Genomic DNA, 17,333 nt, shown 5'->3' on the forward strand with positions numbered 1-17,333 from the left:
TCAACTAACTTAGTTGATTAAAGTTTTTTGGAATAGTACTCAAGAGTCAAGATTCGATATCAAATCCTTTTTTTTTTTTTTTTTTTTTTTTTTTGAGGAAAGATCCGAGATCAAATCTTGTTTAATTTATTTGTTACATCATCTTAAAGGATAAAGATTAGAGTGATTACTTCTTCAAGTTCAATTTTCTCATCCAAATGAGGTTAAGAAGAAGAAAAAATCTGTTTATTGAGGTGATACTTTATGATTTAAGAGCATGTTTAGTTGATGTACTTTTTGGATTGGAAACAGATTCGATTAAGCCGATACCGTTATCGAGTGTTTGGTAGCTGGTGCTCTTCAGTACTTGACATTCACCAGGCCTGATCGCACCTTGGTTGCTGCGCTCCCCGCGGGTGAAAAAAAGCAGAAGGCTAAGGGTAATAGGATTACCTCTCATTTGTTACCTCTCAAAAACTTAGGATAATAATACCCTTACCCTCCTCAAACACAAACAAAAGAAGTAAACTTTAACTTATTCCTTTCCATGGTCAAACCAAATAAAAGAAAAGGTAGTAGTTCAATGATTCTTTTTCTGATTTTCCCCCACTTATTTGTTTCGTTTCCATTCCGTTTCCATTATCCGAACCAAACGCCCCCTTAATGTGCATTTTGCCTTTGACCTGAACTTAATTGTTAGTAATTAAGGCAAAATGCACATTAAAATCATAGAAGTTTCTCGTCATTCAAATTAAGTGAAATTTAAAAATTTGGGCTAACTTAATATTTTTTTCACCCAAGTTTAAAATATTATCAATTAAATTTAAAATGTTATCAAGTCAGTAATTTGACTTTTTGATCCAATATCGTTAATTTAAGTCCACAGACTTGTATCAACAAAATTTTGGGAAAATACTCTAGTGGAGAGTATTAATTTTTTTGCTATATATAAAATAAAATAAATAAATACAGAAACTGTTACTTAAATTAATCTAGAGTTCAGCTTAGGCCACTAAACTTTTAGAATTAAGTGTTGCCCAACTTCTTAGTGTTCAGTCCGAGAAAGGCTGTGAATCCATGCACAAATGGACCAGTTTTCTTTGATACTGCCCATATAGCTCATACGCGGCAATGACTTCTTCATTTTCCAAACTAAGCTCAGGCAAGATTGGAAGCTGGTCTTTACTGGATGATTCAGTCCCTTGTTCTGTGTCCTCCATATTAGCAATAATATCAGTATGAATTTCACGACAAGTAACAACGAACATGGCTGCTGTGTCTGGTTGTTGGGCTTCACGAAGAGCAGTTAAAGCTTCTCGAAATGCACCAGCAGCAACATACAAAATCAGAGCCCTGAAATGAACATAGCTGCATATTAGCTCTTGTAGTTGTAGGCAGGACATTATGAGAAGATTAGATGTTTCCTGCATTTGGAGTTGGTTGTCACAAGGTCCCAACCTCTGGTCGTCATGATTAAGAAAAGAAAAAGATTTTAACAATAAATTCCCACTTTACATAATCGTTACTTTTTTTTTTTTTTTTTTTGGGTTCCTCCCCATCACAAAATCCAACAAGACAAAGTAAAATATTCCATTATAAGCCATAACTACTTTAAGAAAAGTGATGACATTTTCCAGATAATATACAATAAGTTGAAACCCATTGCCATACCTCCAGAGATTGTGCTCTGTGTGAAGCACATGGTCAGCCCATCTTTGCAATACCCTAGTGTATCATAGAAAAGAAACAAGCAAGTGAGCATTTGTATGTAGTAAGATTTGGAAAACTTTCTTAGGCATAAACTAAAATAAAGAAGACAGTGGGTCAGTGAACTGCCAATTTTTATATCTACTGCAAATGCTAGGTGATAAATGAGTCGTGAGAGCTACTTTTCAGAAGAAAAAAAAAAATTGAACTCAATCTACAATATGTCCATAAAATAGATAATAAGATACTATATCTCCACTGGAGCAAGAGGGGAGAGGGGGGGGGGGGGGGGGGGGGGAGAGCAGGGTAATCTAGTCAAACCAACACTGGTTATACAGATTATAGTTTCAGGCATTTACTTGTCATGGTATGATGGTATTATAAATCTGTGATGTTATGACTCATCATTTCAGCTCAAGTATGGTTATAAACATTTCAATATTGGCCAGACACAGGAAAAATAATATAGATACTTTTCTACTCCTATATACATGTATAAGTGTTCTAATTGTGTGTCACGCACTCACGCCCCAATCAAATCTTTGAACAACTGTGTCCCCAAATCTTCAGGATTAGAAACATTCAAATCAAACTTAGATCCATATTTGAATCCGACACTTGAACCCGAGTCTGAGCATCATAGAATAATCATGTGATATGAGAAGAGACAGACCTTGAGTAATCTGAACCCTTTAAATGTGTTGCAGCCAAAGTTGCAGCATCAGTCCAGCATCCAGCATCTTGTAGCTGCATTGAAGGATAAGATAAACTTCAGTGTAACAAATACTTAAATCAGTAATTCTATACCACATTGCGCCTTACAGTGTAGCTAGAGAGGGTTCCCAAAATAATATCAAAACTGGTCTTACACTCCAACAGGTACAAAAAACATTCTCAATTCAAAATGATCACAAAATGGAAAAAAACTTTAAATCTTGAGTTTGAGGTATTTCTTATGGGATTAAGGCTTTGATTGAGTGATTGAGTTTGAGGCATTTCTTGACATTTCTTCATTTAGACAATACAGAGAGATTATAAGCTGAAAAAATGATGTAAAAACTGAGAATTTCCCGGCAAAGCACCAAAATCCCACATGAGTCATAACATAATCTTCCAATTTGGCTTAGATATTTAGTAGATCATCACACAAATTTTAAGAGCAACCCATTATATTTGTCTGAACCAAAACTAATCAACAGCCACAGAGCACAAACAGTATTGCAATAAGCTACACTCGAGCAGCACTTGTTTCCTCTTGATTTAATGCACTTAATAGATTAGAGGTAAAATTGTTTTTGCACAAGTCCTACTGGAAATGCAGCAACGGAAGTCTATTTAATGTATTTCTGAAGCACTGCAAAATAACAGTGGTAATTATATTTTTAAATGCTCAAAGCACAGCAATATCATCATGGTCTCATGTGCCGAAGCCACGCAGCATAGAACAGTCAGACAACCTGAGAGTCATATCGAAGCCTAGGGGGACGAATATGAGGAAGCACACATCCTATGCACAGCAATAAGTGGTCCTCCTACTTCCCCCATCCCACTTTTCTTGACTAAGTTTGGTTCAAATTAATTTGGGTTTATAGACGAGGAAAAAGGGACAGCATTGCATATATGAGAAAGCAGACATTATGTGCACAAGCCACAGCCATACACATTTTTAATTCCTTTTTATCCTTCTATGGCTACCCTAAGAAGGGAGAAAATTGACCTGAGAACAAGCTTCTTGATGCCTTCCAACAGCACAAAGAAGATGAGTGCCAGACAATGATTTATCTGTCCTTACCATATTAGCTGCAACAACCTAGATAAAGGTGACAGTGATTAGAGTACACATAGACCCATAGGAAACATACAGTTTAATTCAATGCGAGTCTGTTGCTATACCTTAACAGCAAGTTCAAGAAGAGACTTTGACACAGCAGAAGCAAGGGCAACTGCACGCAGCGCGTTTGCATAAAAGTAATGGCTTTCAGGGGAAGTGGATAGTAATAAACTAACTGCAGCTTCTAAATTTCCAACTGAGACAAGACTGTCCATAATACCAAAGAGTCATTAGAATATATGTATGAATTACATTGGCTTAAAGCAAGTCAAATGTATCAACAAGGTAGAATTGGTAGCCAAGAACGTGGAACTTTGAACAGGACTATATATGAAAAAAGAGTGGGAGCAGAGAGAAAGAGATAGCTGGGGTAGACAGTGACATTTGAAATTATGAAATTTCTGAAAACATAGTTGTAAGCTAGGAGCCTGAGTACTTTTCTTTCAAGTGTCTCTTCTTTTGAGAGAATAATACAAAGCTATCACAAAGGCTTCCACAGTGCCCAAAACATTAGATCTGCCCATTAAATCTGGACTAGCTAACAGTTATGGTGTTTTGAACAACCGAGAGCTACCTTATTTAATATTTTTGATTTGTAAATGATAATAAATCTAGCAAAATTAGAAACAGCAAAGACTTACTCATGTACACGGTTTTGGATAGCATCTTCTCCATTCAGTTTCTCATGCCAAAGTATTCGTTCGTTAGCAGTCTCCCACAATTCTTCTTGCTCAAAGGCCATTAATCTAAGCTGGCCTTGACTCTACAGCAAAATGAATCCAGATTACAAACATAAACTTTTTAAATAAAACAACCTCCTATAATAGTGGTACTGAGCAATATACATATGATTTACCAGTGATTCTCTTCTCTCTGACCCAGGCAATGAATTACCACCCGATTTTATTTCAGTCAGAAGAGCTGCTTCATCAACCTGTGGAGATGGATCTGGCATAGACTTTCTCTGAGGCAGCTTAATCGGTGACTTATTTATAAGATGGTTAAGTGCACGAGGAAGCTGTAGCCAAAAAAGTGCCTCAGATGATTCACCAAAAATCATTGCAGCAAAGGCAAGCCTCACAGCAGAACCTTTATACATTATCTTCGCATATAGTCTTGCCCTCTCGTCGTCAAGAATGCACCCTATAATAAGAAAAATGAAGTCATGAACAATCTCATCAAAAAAAAAAAAAAAAAAAAAGAAAGAAGAAGTCGTGAACAAACTACATTCACGCATGATTGTTGACAAGCCTGCTTAAAACTAAAAACTGTATAGTAGCAACTGAATATATATAGAAGCACCTTCTTGACGATAGGGTTCCAACACTTTGAGAAGCATTTCTGGGATCGCAACATCACCAACAGGTGGAGTGTCAATAATGTAACTGCGGAGATCACCTGCTGATTTTGGAGTTCCCGGGATATGGTGAGGCCTTTTATCAATCATTATACTGCTTGTGTTAAACCAAGAAGGTTTCACACCCAGTTGCAAAATCATTCGCAATGCCTGAAGAGAGAATAAATAAAATGAGTACATAAAATTGTTCGGATGCACTTCCATCTTTGTGATTAATGTACTACAATAAATGTCAATCTAGGTTAACGGTCACTCTATTGGAAAAAGCTTGGCACTACTAGATTGAGCAGTCAAACACTCAAACTAATATGAAAGACAAAATAATTTCCAGACTCTAGCTACACATTGTATAGTTCATATGTAGTGTAGTGCACTCACTGTATTTGTAGAGAGCTTTTCATAAAACAGGAGAAACTTTGCTACTATCACATTAGACATAAGTAGCAAAGTGGCCTTGCTGCCACGATCCACTTAAATTCAGCCCTATGTCGCTTCGATTCGTCCCTCCCCTCACCTTATTCCCTAAATATTAGTTGCAACTTTGGGATATTATTAGTGAGATATAAAATATTCCAAAGTTACAACTAATATTTAAAGGAGGTAGTATATTTTGGAAAACGAGGTTAGTGATGCATCTTATATGCTAAAAAATGCTAAGTACGGGATTAAGACAAGTCACAAAGCCTAAGTGTTGCAAGGGGGCATGGCATGTGGCATGTGCACAATATATGTGCACCCAAGGACAAGGCATACTTGGTTCCGGGCACTATTTATGACTTCCAAGGCCCTTAATACATGATGATTAAGAATGAATGAGATGGTTCCAGGCACTATTTATGACTCCCAAGGCCCTTTGGGAACCCATGGAAGTAGTTGGATGCATAATCTCGCCGGGTGAAAAAATGATATACGGAAGCCAAAAAATGATATACGGAAGCCAAATATGAAGGCTATAATACACGAAATCGGAGCAATTTAGAAGGTGTCGGGACCTGGTGTCGGAAATTCACGGAACACTACGGGATGCATCGCAGGGTCATATAATATTGTTTCGACCCATATATGACCATTATTCGGCTACGTAAAGGCCCCGTGAAAGCTTATAGCCAATACAAGAGGCGCGTACGAAAACGGGTAAATTGGATGCTTAAAGGCAAATTGGATGGCTCCACCCACCCAATTGGGCTCCCGAAGGGTATTAGAGACCATGGTAAACATCTCAGCAATTTTTATTTCCGGGCGAAAAACAGTTAAAAATTTCCAAAATTAAAGGCTATAATCCACGCTTTTTGGAGAATTTTAGAGGTTTCGGGACCCGCTGTCGAAAGTCTTGAGATAATAGGGGATACATCCTAGGGTCATATAATGCCATTTGGAACCATATATAATCATTATATGTTGTCATATATGTTCGTGGTAGACTTAGTTTATGAAATCGGTGTAAGTTGTAAACGGGTAAATTGACCATTTAAAGGCAAATTGGATGGTTGCACGCACCCTATTAGACCCTATTAGACTCCTGGAGGTTATTAGGGACTATGGTAAACATCTACGCAATTTTTAGTTCCTGGTCAAAAATAACGGAAAATTGTCCAAAATTGAAGGCTATAAATCCACGCTTTTTGAGATTTTGGAGGTTTCGGGACGCGGTGTCAAAAAGTTATTGAAATACTAAGGGATACATCTCGGGGTCATATAATGCCGTTTGGAACCATATATGACCTTATATGTTGTCATAAATGTTCGTGGTAGGCTTGAGTTTATGAAATCGATGTAAGTTGTAAACGGGTAAATTGACCGTTTAAAGGCGTATTGGATAGTTGTACCCATCCAAATGGACTCCCGGGGTGTATTAGGATCCATGATAAGCATCTCGGCAATTTTTAGTTGTGGGTCAAAAAAAGTGGAAAATTGTCCAAAATTGAAGGCTATATATTATACATGATTTTGGGTCAAATTTTGATATTTTTTCAAAAAATGAACTGAATGTGTAGGGTGACTCTCGGGGTCATATAAGGTAATTTGAAACCATAAGACACCGATAAAGATGTCTATAAAGTACCAAGAATGAGTTTTGACTCTATTTTGAAATATGATGATGTCATATAAGTGTAATAATGTTATGTGACTTGACTATAATGATGTTATATGAATATATTGAAGTGATGTTACTTGACTATAATGATGTCATAAAAATATATTAAAGTGATGTGACTTCACTATATAATGATGTCATATTATGTAATTATATTTATAATGATGTGATGTCATAAAAGTATAATTATGTTATATAAGTGATGTCATATAGGTAAATTGATGTCATATAACCATAATAGTGATGTGATTTGACAATAAAAATGGAAAAATTCATGATATGATGTGATGTGAATATGTGATGATTGATTCGACAATAGTAATTAGTAACTATGGATAATCATATTACTATTCACATATGTGTTAATTGACATAATGTGATGGGTTGATTGATAGATTTGAATAAACTATTCATCATCTTCGTAATGTAAGTATCATATCTTATCTCACGAAAACAATCAATTACCTCATTCCATCATCACCAGCAACACAAACTAGGGGTGAGCATAACAGGAAACCCTATTAAAATTCCTGGAATCGGAACTAGAACCTATTGCAACAGGTTCCTCAAAATGGAAACTAGAACCAGAACATGTGAACAGGATCTCGGAAATTGGGAAGTGAATCGGATTCTATAGGTGGTTCCTCTTGTGATTCAGGGTACCCTATCTTGTAATATACTTACTAACTTTTACAATGTTTATAACCCGCAAAAAACCAAACTAATAGTAGTTGTCTAACAAATTTAATACACATTTATAATTGTAATTTTGATATTTATTATTTAAAAAAATAAGTTAGAATTGATGAATATTTTGAAATTAAGTGATACTTTTATAAGGTTATGGGGTACCCTATAGGTTCTATTAAAAACCTGATCGGAACCTATTGCAACATGTTCTCCATTTTGTTACCCAAAACCAGAACTTCTTGTATAGGTTACAGTTTCGATTCAGGGTTACCCTGATTTTTTGTTCACCCCTAACACAAATTGTCCCTCCATCACATCACATCACCCTTTCTTGGGGTCAATCACCACATTCTCGGTCCCTGAACCTCGAAAAAAGCACAATAAGGGTAATATTGGATGCAAAAAGTATCAAAAAACCCATCCCTTAATATTCCCAACCTTTTCCCCATCTTCAAGGCTATTTCAGCAAATTTTCCTATTTTTCCAATTACCGCTTTTTTCTAGTATTTCCCCTTTTTGGGGCCCACAAAAAATAAAAGTGAGAAAATGTAAATTAATACCCATTCTTTGGATTCCACAAAAAAAAAAAATAAATAAATAAAATAAAATAAAGGGTGTTATTATCACATATTCACAAGTTTTGACCCATTATTGTGTTACTCCCAGTCACGTGTTCACTAGATTTTTACAGGGGTACAATATAAAGCTCTATAGGGGAAGGTGGGCAACTCAATGTTGAATAGCTATAATATAGTTATTTAACCTTGAGGCCTCTGGTACGTAGTGTGCATTGCCAGAAGAATGCACACAAAAATCTCACCGGAGGCAAGGCGGAAAATTTGACGATGTCATAGCTTCGAGGCCAAGAATGTAGACCTGGCCATAAGATGGAAAGACGCGGACGCGACCTCGAATCTATGAAGTCGATATCGTTCGTCTAGCCTTCAATTAATCGTCCAACCGTTCACGTTGTACTTTATGTTAGTTTAGGGTGTTTTCAACTATATTTCTTGTAATGTCTTTTGTTGTTGCAAGACTCGTAGTTCGGGGATTCACTCTACGAAGCAGTGGTACAACGCGACAAATATTCGTTGATGGAGAACCTGTGTGAGTTTGGGATTTCGGCTGATTTGGGGTCGAGAAACCTTGGTGAACTAATGGAACACCGTGTGTTGTCTTATTTAATCGTCTACATAGGGTATCCGTGGCCGATGAGGAAGTAGTGTTTCAGGACGGCTTGATGCGGATTATAGTCGGATACGGGCGAGAACAAGCAGTATGTGTGAGCAGTCCAATTCTTGACACTGTTGCATGAAATCATCATTATTACGAGTCTAGACTGAGTTAACGATTGGAACTGGTTTTTTCACGTCTAACGGTGCTAGTTGAGGGATTGTGGTTGTGGGTTGTATGCTCGGGATTCTTGACATAGTGGTATGGAACACGTGTGAGTGGTAATCGGTTTTTTTGGTTGGCGGGTCCATGCTTGTGCACTATGTTACCTGGACACGGCATTTTGGCCGGCATACCCGGGTCGATACGACGCGACACCGATCCGGGTATGAAATCCGTTCCGGATACTCCATTTTTCTCTCGGGTACGGCGGCCATTGAAGGAGTTGAAGCTTTGAAGAAGATGAAGACGGTTCTCAAACAATTTCGAAGATGAACACGGTTACGAGTTTACGACGGCCATTGAAATACTTGAAGCTTTGAAAGTTTGAAGAATTAGATGAGGATAGGAAGAAAGTGATGTTGAAGGAGGTTTTGTGAGTATTGTGACTGTAAAATTTTTACAGTTGAAGAAGATGAACCGTTGAAGATGAACTGACTCTCAAGCAAAATTTTGCTATTGTGATTATATTATATTTACTTTTACAGCTGTTAATTTGTACGAATACTTTTACAATTTTACTTTAGACGTTTAGTATATTTATTTATTTATTTATTGAATTTAATTTTAAAACTTTTAAAAAAAACTGTGTGGGCAGTTGTTGCTTCCCAAGAAAAGTGGTACAAATTACTAGTATTAGATTATTACTAGTTTGTTGGCACTACTTTGGCTTCCCAAGCAAGGTTTCGAGTGTTTTTCTTTTGAGTGTTTGTATATACAGTACTATTTTTGATATATTATGGACAAAAGTATTGGAAAAATCTTACAACTAAATTACTGAAGTATATTAAATACAAATAATATGATACACTTTATTAAATAAATGGAGTATATATATAACTTTTATTTAATTTTTACACAAATGAAGTCTAATACTCCGTAATATTTTTTCAAAGAAGAAAACCGATACGCTTTAGTAATTAGATGGAGTTTGTCTATATTTGAAAAACAAATGAATTATAATAAATGATATTTGCTACATTTTTAAAAAGAAACATTTTTCAAAATAAATATTGTGTATAAAGAAATAAATTAATTTTTATTTGCGGCGTAGCCGCAAAATTTTTTATATATTTTTAATATAAAAGCTTAAAAGCTTGATTGATTAGTTCAATGGTTGGGAAATCACGCACATCCTAATTTTTATTTTTTACTAGAAAATGAGATTATAATTCATTGGTGAAATAAAAATAATTATAACTAGCTAATCGGTATCAACATCATAATATTTACCAATGATCGAATCAATTTATCGAATCAACATCATTATACTTACGTAGTAGTTTTAAATAAAACTAAACAACAAAGGAATCGTTTATAATAAGCTATTAGCTAACCTAATAAGAATCCAATAGAACGAGATTACCGAATCAATGTATTATCAATTTACCGATTGATCAATATCTAATTATGTATTGAAACAACATTAGTAAGCTATTGGCTAACCTAATAAGAATCCAATAGAACGATATTACCGAATCAATATATTATCGAATTATCAATTGATCAATATCTAATTATGTATACAACATTACAAGAACAACAATAAACAACAAAGGAATCGTTTATAATAAGCTATTGGCTAACCTAATAATAGAATCAGATTACCGAATCAATGTATTATCGATTTATCGATTGATCAATATCTTATTATGTATTGAAACAACATTAGAAAGCTATTGGTTAACCTAATAAGAATCCAATAGAACGAGATTATCAAATCAATGTATTATCAATTTATCGATTGATCAATATCTAATTATGTATTGAAACAACATTAGAAAGCTATTGGTTAACCTAATAATAAGAATCCAATAGAACGAGATTATCGAATCATTGTATTATCGATTTATCGATTGATCAATATCTAATAATTATGTATTGAAACAACATTAGAATGCTATTGGTTAACCTAATATAAGAACGAGATTATTGAATCAATGTATTAACGATTGATCAATATATAATTATGTATTGAATCAATTTAACGAACTAAATTATTGAATTACTGTATGATTATTCGCTATCTCAATGAAGTATCCGTGTTACTTATACCGATACTACTATTGATATGGATATAAAGTCAATCAATCAATCAATCAAAGCCTTAATCCCAAAAGTGGGGTCGGCTAACATGAACCAAATTTGATTATTCCGTGTAGTCATCAACATAAATCTTTCTCCTCCATCCCTTACGATCCAAAACTTCATCCTCACGTAAATCCATGCACTTCATATCCTTCCTCACTCCTTCCAACCAAGTCATCTTTGGTCTCCCTCTTCCTCGTTTAATCCCTCCATGGTCCCACTCTTCCACTCTTCGCACCGGTGCACCCTCGGGTCTCCGTCTTACATGTCCAAACCAACGCAGACGATTTTCCCTTAATTTATCTACAATGCCCGCCACACCTACTTTCTTGCGAATAACCTCATTTCTGATTCTATCTCTTAAAGTGTTTCCACACATCCACCTTAACATGCGCATTTCCGTAACCTCCATCTTTTTAATATGCTCTTTCTTAGAAGCCCAACATTCTGTACCATAGAGCAACACTGGTCTTATGGCAGTCCTGTAGAATTTTCCCTTCAACTTTAAGGGAATGCTGCGGTCGCATAACACTCCCGTGGCCGCTCTCCATTTAAGCCACCCTGACTTAATCCTGTGGGTCACGTCTTGATCAATGTCACCATTCTTCTGGATGATCGACCCTAGGTACTTAAAACATTCACTCATGGTCAAATCCTTTCCATCCAAACTCACCACTTCATTGCTTGTCCCCCTCTGAGTGCCAAAACGACATACCAAATATTCAGTCTTACTCCGACTTAGCTTAAACCCTCTAGATTCCAACCTTTGCCTCCATTGCTCCAACTTGACATTAACCCCATCCTTAGTCTCATCCACCAAAACGATATCATCTGCGAACAGCATACACCATGGAACCTCATCTTGAATTGGTCTAGTTAATTCATCTAGAACCGTTGCAAAAAGAAAAGGGCTTAATGCAGACTCTTGATGCAATCCGATTGTAATAGGGAAATCTTTTGTCAACCCTCCGCATGTCCTCACATTTGTTGACACATCCCGATACATATCCTTAACTAGGTCTACATACCTTCGTGGGATACCTTTCTTCAACATTGCCCACCAAAGTATCTCTCTTGGCACCTTGTCATATGCCTTCTCTAAATCAATAAAGACCATATGAAGATCTTTCTTCTTTACCCTATAAAACTCCATCATCTGTCTTATCAAATGGATTGCCTCCATAGTAGATCTCCCAGGCATAAAACCAAATTGGTTATCTGAAATGCTTGTGCATGCCCTCAACCTTTGTTCAATCACCCTTTCCCACAACTTCATAGTATGGCTCATAAGCTTAATTCCTCGATAGTTAGAACAATCTTGAGCGTCTCCTTTGTTTTTATAAACCGGGACCAAGGTGCTCTTCCTCCAATCTTGTGGGATCCTTGTAGCCGTCCATATCTTGTTGAAAAGGTTTGTTAACCAATCAATACCAATCTTACCCAAACACCTCCACACCTCTATCGGTACCCCATCAGGGCCAACCGCCTTCTTAGGTTTCATCTTCCTCAGTGCAATCTCCACCTCTACTCTCCTAATCCTTCGCACATACTCCATGTTGATTTCTTCATCACTCATAGAGGTATCTCCTATCACAACTCCATTACTTCCATTAAATAATTCATCGAAGTACCCCTTCCACCTGTCCTTGATGCCCTCCTCTTGCACTAGGACCATTTGGTTCTTATCTTTGACACACTTCACCATGCCAATATCCTTCCTTGCCTCTTGTCTTCTCTTTGCCATCTTATAAATGATCCTTTCTCCCTCCTTGGAATCAAGCTTTTCATAAACCTCCTGATATGCCTTTTCTTTTGCTTGGCGAACAGCTACCTTTGCCTTACTCTTAGCCTCCTTATACGCTGCAAAGGTTTCATCACTCCTACATTTTCCTAAGGCTTGATAGCATTCCCTTTTTTGCTTAATTACTGCTTTCACCTCTTCATTCCACCACGAAGTATCTCTCTGTACCGAAGTTCTTCCCCTTACTTCCCCTAAGACCTCTTTGGCCACTCTTAGGAAACAGTTCTTCATTCGTAACCAAGTCATGTCCGGATCCACCTCTCCATCCCAATCCGCTTCTTCAATTACCTTTTCTGTAAAAACCTTAGCTTTTGCATCCCTTAGGGTCCACCATCTTATCCTTGGTTCTTCTTGTCTAACTTTTTTCTTCGCCTTCTCTTTCAGACGAATAGTCATTACCAATAGCCGGTGTTGGGTGACCACACTCTCCCCTGGGATAACCTTACAGTTTATGCAACTTTGTCTATCTATGCTCCTTGTGAGCAGGAAGTCTATTTGAGTTGCATTTGCTCCATTCCGAAAAGTTATCAAGTGTGAATCCCTCTTCTTAAACCAAGTATTAGCCAAAATTAAATCATATGATTGGGCAAAATCCATAATAGCTTCACCACCGGCGTCCCTCTGCCCATACCCAAAGCCTCCATGGACACTCTCATAGCCATCTCGGCTCGCCCCAACGTGCCCATTTAGATCCCCTCCAATATATAACTTCTCTGAGTGGTGGACACCCTGCACCACCTCGTCTAGGTCCTCCCAAAATTGTCGTTTCTCTTCTGCATCTAAACCCACTTGGGGAGCATAAGCACTGATAACATTCACAATCTCCTTGCCACATAGCAACTTCAGCCTTATCAACCTATCGTTCTTCCGATAGACCTCGATCACCTCTTTTGCCAACCTCTCATCGAGAACCACACCAACTCCGTTCCTAGCTCCACCATTCCTTGTTCTGTGGCTCGTTTCTTGCCCAACATACCATACCTTATACCCCAAAACCAAGCCTCGAGCTCCTTCTCCTGTCCATCTTGTCTCTTGGAGGCACATGATGTTCACGCGTCGTCTTTTCATTACTTCTACCAATTCTGCTGATTTTCCCGTAAGAGACCCCACATTCCAAGAACCAATCCGCAAACTAAATTCTTTTCTCCCACGCTCCCTCCTGATCCCAACTCCAAGCCCTTGATTATTTGACACCACAATTGGGCAATATGGCGCGTCGCTTCTGGGCGACGACCTAGCAACCCTTACATACTTATCACTGCACCCGGGTCTGGGAAGTGCAGCGCGTCGCTCAGTAGGGAACGCCCCAATGGCACGCCCTTGCTCATTTGACACCACACTCGGGCAATGTGGCGCGTCGCTTCTGGGCGACGACCTAGCAACCCTTGCATACTTATCACTACACCCGGGTCTAGGAAGTGCAGCGCGTCGCTGAGTAGGGAACGCCCCCACGAAAATATCTGTTTGGCTCATGTCATGGGATGTGACGAAGTTTTATACTGGCTGTCACTGGCCTACCGTAACCCTCCTCCTTTATCCAGGCTTGGGACTGGCAGCGGGAAACCCACTGGCGGAGTTTTATATGGATATAAAGTAATATAAAAATATTCTTTCCAATCCTTCTTCCTCCGTGACTACTCTAGCTATTCTCCATGACCCTTCCTCTTCCCTCATTAACTACTGTCTACCACTCTACTGGTAAACTCTTCCGCTTCTCCATATAGAATGGTTTTCAAAAACCCATATAAAAAGAGGATGTTAGTAAAACACTCCACAAAATTTAGTATTTACAAGAAAATTTATCAGATCTCCAAATATCACAAGGTATGTTAGTAAATCAAATCAAATTCCCTCTTAACTATTTTCTTTTTCTTATGATAATCTTCAATTATATCGCATGCATTATTTTCTATGATAATCTTTTTCTTATGATAATCTTTTTCTTAAGATAATCTACAAATTTTTATACTTTGTTATTTACTTGAATAATTTAATTGATTTGTTATTGTCTTATAATTTTGTACTTGTATCCAGCATCCATGCCTCGGCCAACCAAGAATGTAGGGTTTGACGAAACACCATTATGGACTCATGTCGAGGTTTTGCGTGTATCTGCTGGTGGAGGTGGTAACAAGACGTGGAGATGCAAGTATTGCAACAAAGAAGTCAGTGGTTCTTATTCTAAAGTGAAAGCTCATTTGCTTAAACTTGCCAAACAAGGTGTTGCACCTTGCACAATAGCAGACAACGTGTATCGCGAGATTAAGAGGGAAAATGATGAAGCTGAACAAAAGAAAAGGGCTCATAATTTAAGCGTCAAACAGAAGCAGGATTACATCTCTCTCCCTGACGGTTCCGATTTAGCTCATACAAAAAAAAAGAAAAGGTCAAATCGAGATAGCCTTCAATGTGTTAGAAAGGGAAGAAGCCGATAAAGAATGTGCGATGATGTTTTATACAGGCATGCTCTCTTTCAACTTTGCTAGAAATCCTTACTTCAGAAAATTTTGTCAAAGGCTAGCCAATGGAAGCTTGTATGGGTATACTCCTCCTACTTATGATAGACTTCGAACAACGTTGCTACTTCAATTGAAAGCTCATGTTGAGAAATTACTCCAACCTATTAGAGACAGTTGGGTGAAGAAAGGAGCTTCAATTTGCTCAGATGGTTGGCAAGATCTCAAATCGAAGCCTTTGATAAACATAATGGCTGCCTCAGCTTCTGGCCCTATGTTTCTGAAAGCTTTTGATGCAAGCGAAATCCTTACAAAAGATGCTGAGTATCTGGCAGGTTTGTTCTCTGAAATCATTGAAGATGTAGGCTCATCTAATATTGTTCAAATTGTAACTGATAATGCTGCTAATTATAAGGCTGCTGGTGGTTTGATTGAACAAAAATATCCTCAAATTTTTTGGACACCCTGTGTTGTTCATTGCTTAAATTTGGTTTTGCGATCTATGTGTGAGCCTAGTGAGAAAGCTGACCATTACAAAGAGTGTCAATGGATTTTAGAGTTAGTGAAGCAAGTTGATGAAATTAATTATTTTGTTCTGAATCATGGTTTGTCAAGAACAATTTTTGAACGTTATTCTGATTTAAGACTCTTAAAGGTTGCTGAAACTAGGTTTGGGTCTAAGATTGTGATGGCAACTAGGTTAAGATTACTAAAGGATGCTCTTGAAAAAACTGTAATGGATCCTGATTGGAAGAAATTCAAGGTCAATGGGAGGAATCCTGTTGAACTTAAGGCGAGGGAGGTTAAAGATCTGTTGGTGAGTGATGGATGGTGGGATAAACTTGACTATTTTCTTGAGTTTACACTGCCCATGATGAACTTCTTAAGGGCTGCTGATACAGATTCTTGTGTCTTACACTTGGTGTATGACATGTGGGATACGATGATCGAACAAGTGAAAAAAGTTATTTTCAATCATGAAGGTGCTGATTTTCTCACAGGGCAGTCTCCATTTTATGATGCTATTCAAAATGTCATTGAGAGTAGGTGGAACAAAAGCAATACCCCTCTACATTGCTTGGCACATTCTTTAGTTCCTAGATACTACACTCAAGAATGGATACGAGGAGATGGCAGCATTCCAAGAGTACCTCCTAATGAAGATGAAGAGGTTTCATTAAATAGAAACAAGTGTTTACAAAGGCTTTTCCCAAATGCCGATGATGCTCGAAAAGTATTTCTTGAATATGGAACTTTCTCAGGGGGTTTAGGGTTCTTTAATGAGCCCCATGTCATTGCAGCAATGGCATATGAAGATCCTATGTCATGGTGGTCCAACTATGGCTCGGGAGCTCCAATGTTGCAAAGCCTTGCGTTCAAGCTACTCTCGCAACCCGCTTCTTCTTCTTGTTGTGAGAGGAATTGGAGCACATATGGTGGCATCCAAACTATTAAAAGAAACAAGCTTAATACTCAACGACTGGAACTTCTTGTCTATATTCACATCAACTTACGCTTGCTCTCTAGAAAGCAAAAGGATTATACAGAGGGACCAACTAAATATTGGGATATTGGTAAGTAGCTCATAATTCTTATTTGTTGTTTTCAAGTAAACATGTAAGTTGTAAATAATTTCTCATTTTATCTATTTTAACTTCTGTTGTTTTCATTTTTAATAGGGGGAGATAATATTGATGGAGATAGCTTGTTAGAAGTTGCTGACCTTTCCCTCAATGAACCAGAATTTGAAGCTATAGCATTTGATGACATTTGAGAAGAATTGAAGTGTTTTTTAGAGTTTTCATAGTGCTGCCAATGATTTAGACATTTAGTTGAACAGTTGAAGAACATCTTTTGATATCTATATTGTTTTTGTATGACTCTGCTTGTGGTCTTTTATTACGTAGTCGGCATTGTTTGGGATATTTAGCTTTAAT

General features: G+C 37.4%; 1 protein-coding gene across 4 annotated transcripts in view; it reads right to left on the reverse strand.

The window, feature by feature from the left end:
• Positions 1-771: 771 nt before the first annotated feature.
• The window catches only part of LOC145579788 (uncharacterized), a 33,771-nt gene continuing 17,209 nt past the window's right edge, over positions 772-17,333 (reverse strand). For all 4 annotated transcript variants that reach the window (XM_081637040.1, XM_081637041.1, XM_081637043.1 and 1 more), the window contains 8 exons: positions 4,820-5,024; positions 4,374-4,660; positions 4,159-4,280; positions 3,580-3,724; positions 3,404-3,496; positions 2,360-2,433; positions 1,651-1,704; positions 772-1,332 (listed from right to left, as the gene is read on the reverse strand). In XM_081637040.1, the coding sequence (XP_081493166.1) occupies positions 1,032-1,332; positions 1,651-1,704; positions 2,360-2,433; positions 3,404-3,496; positions 3,580-3,724; positions 4,159-4,280; positions 4,374-4,660; positions 4,820-5,024 (1,281 nt within the window). In that variant the 3' untranslated portion in view covers positions 772-1,031. The remainder of the gene's footprint in view (positions 1,333-1,650; positions 1,705-2,359; positions 2,434-3,403; positions 3,497-3,579; positions 3,725-4,158; positions 4,281-4,373; positions 4,661-4,819; positions 5,025-17,333) is intronic.

The sequence above is a fragment of the Chenopodium album genome, chromosome 14 (assembly GCF_948465745.1).
Source record: "Chenopodium album chromosome 14, dcCheAlbu1.1, whole genome shotgun sequence".
NCBI classification, from domain to species: domain Eukaryota; kingdom Viridiplantae; phylum Streptophyta; class Magnoliopsida; order Caryophyllales; family Amaranthaceae; genus Chenopodium; species Chenopodium album.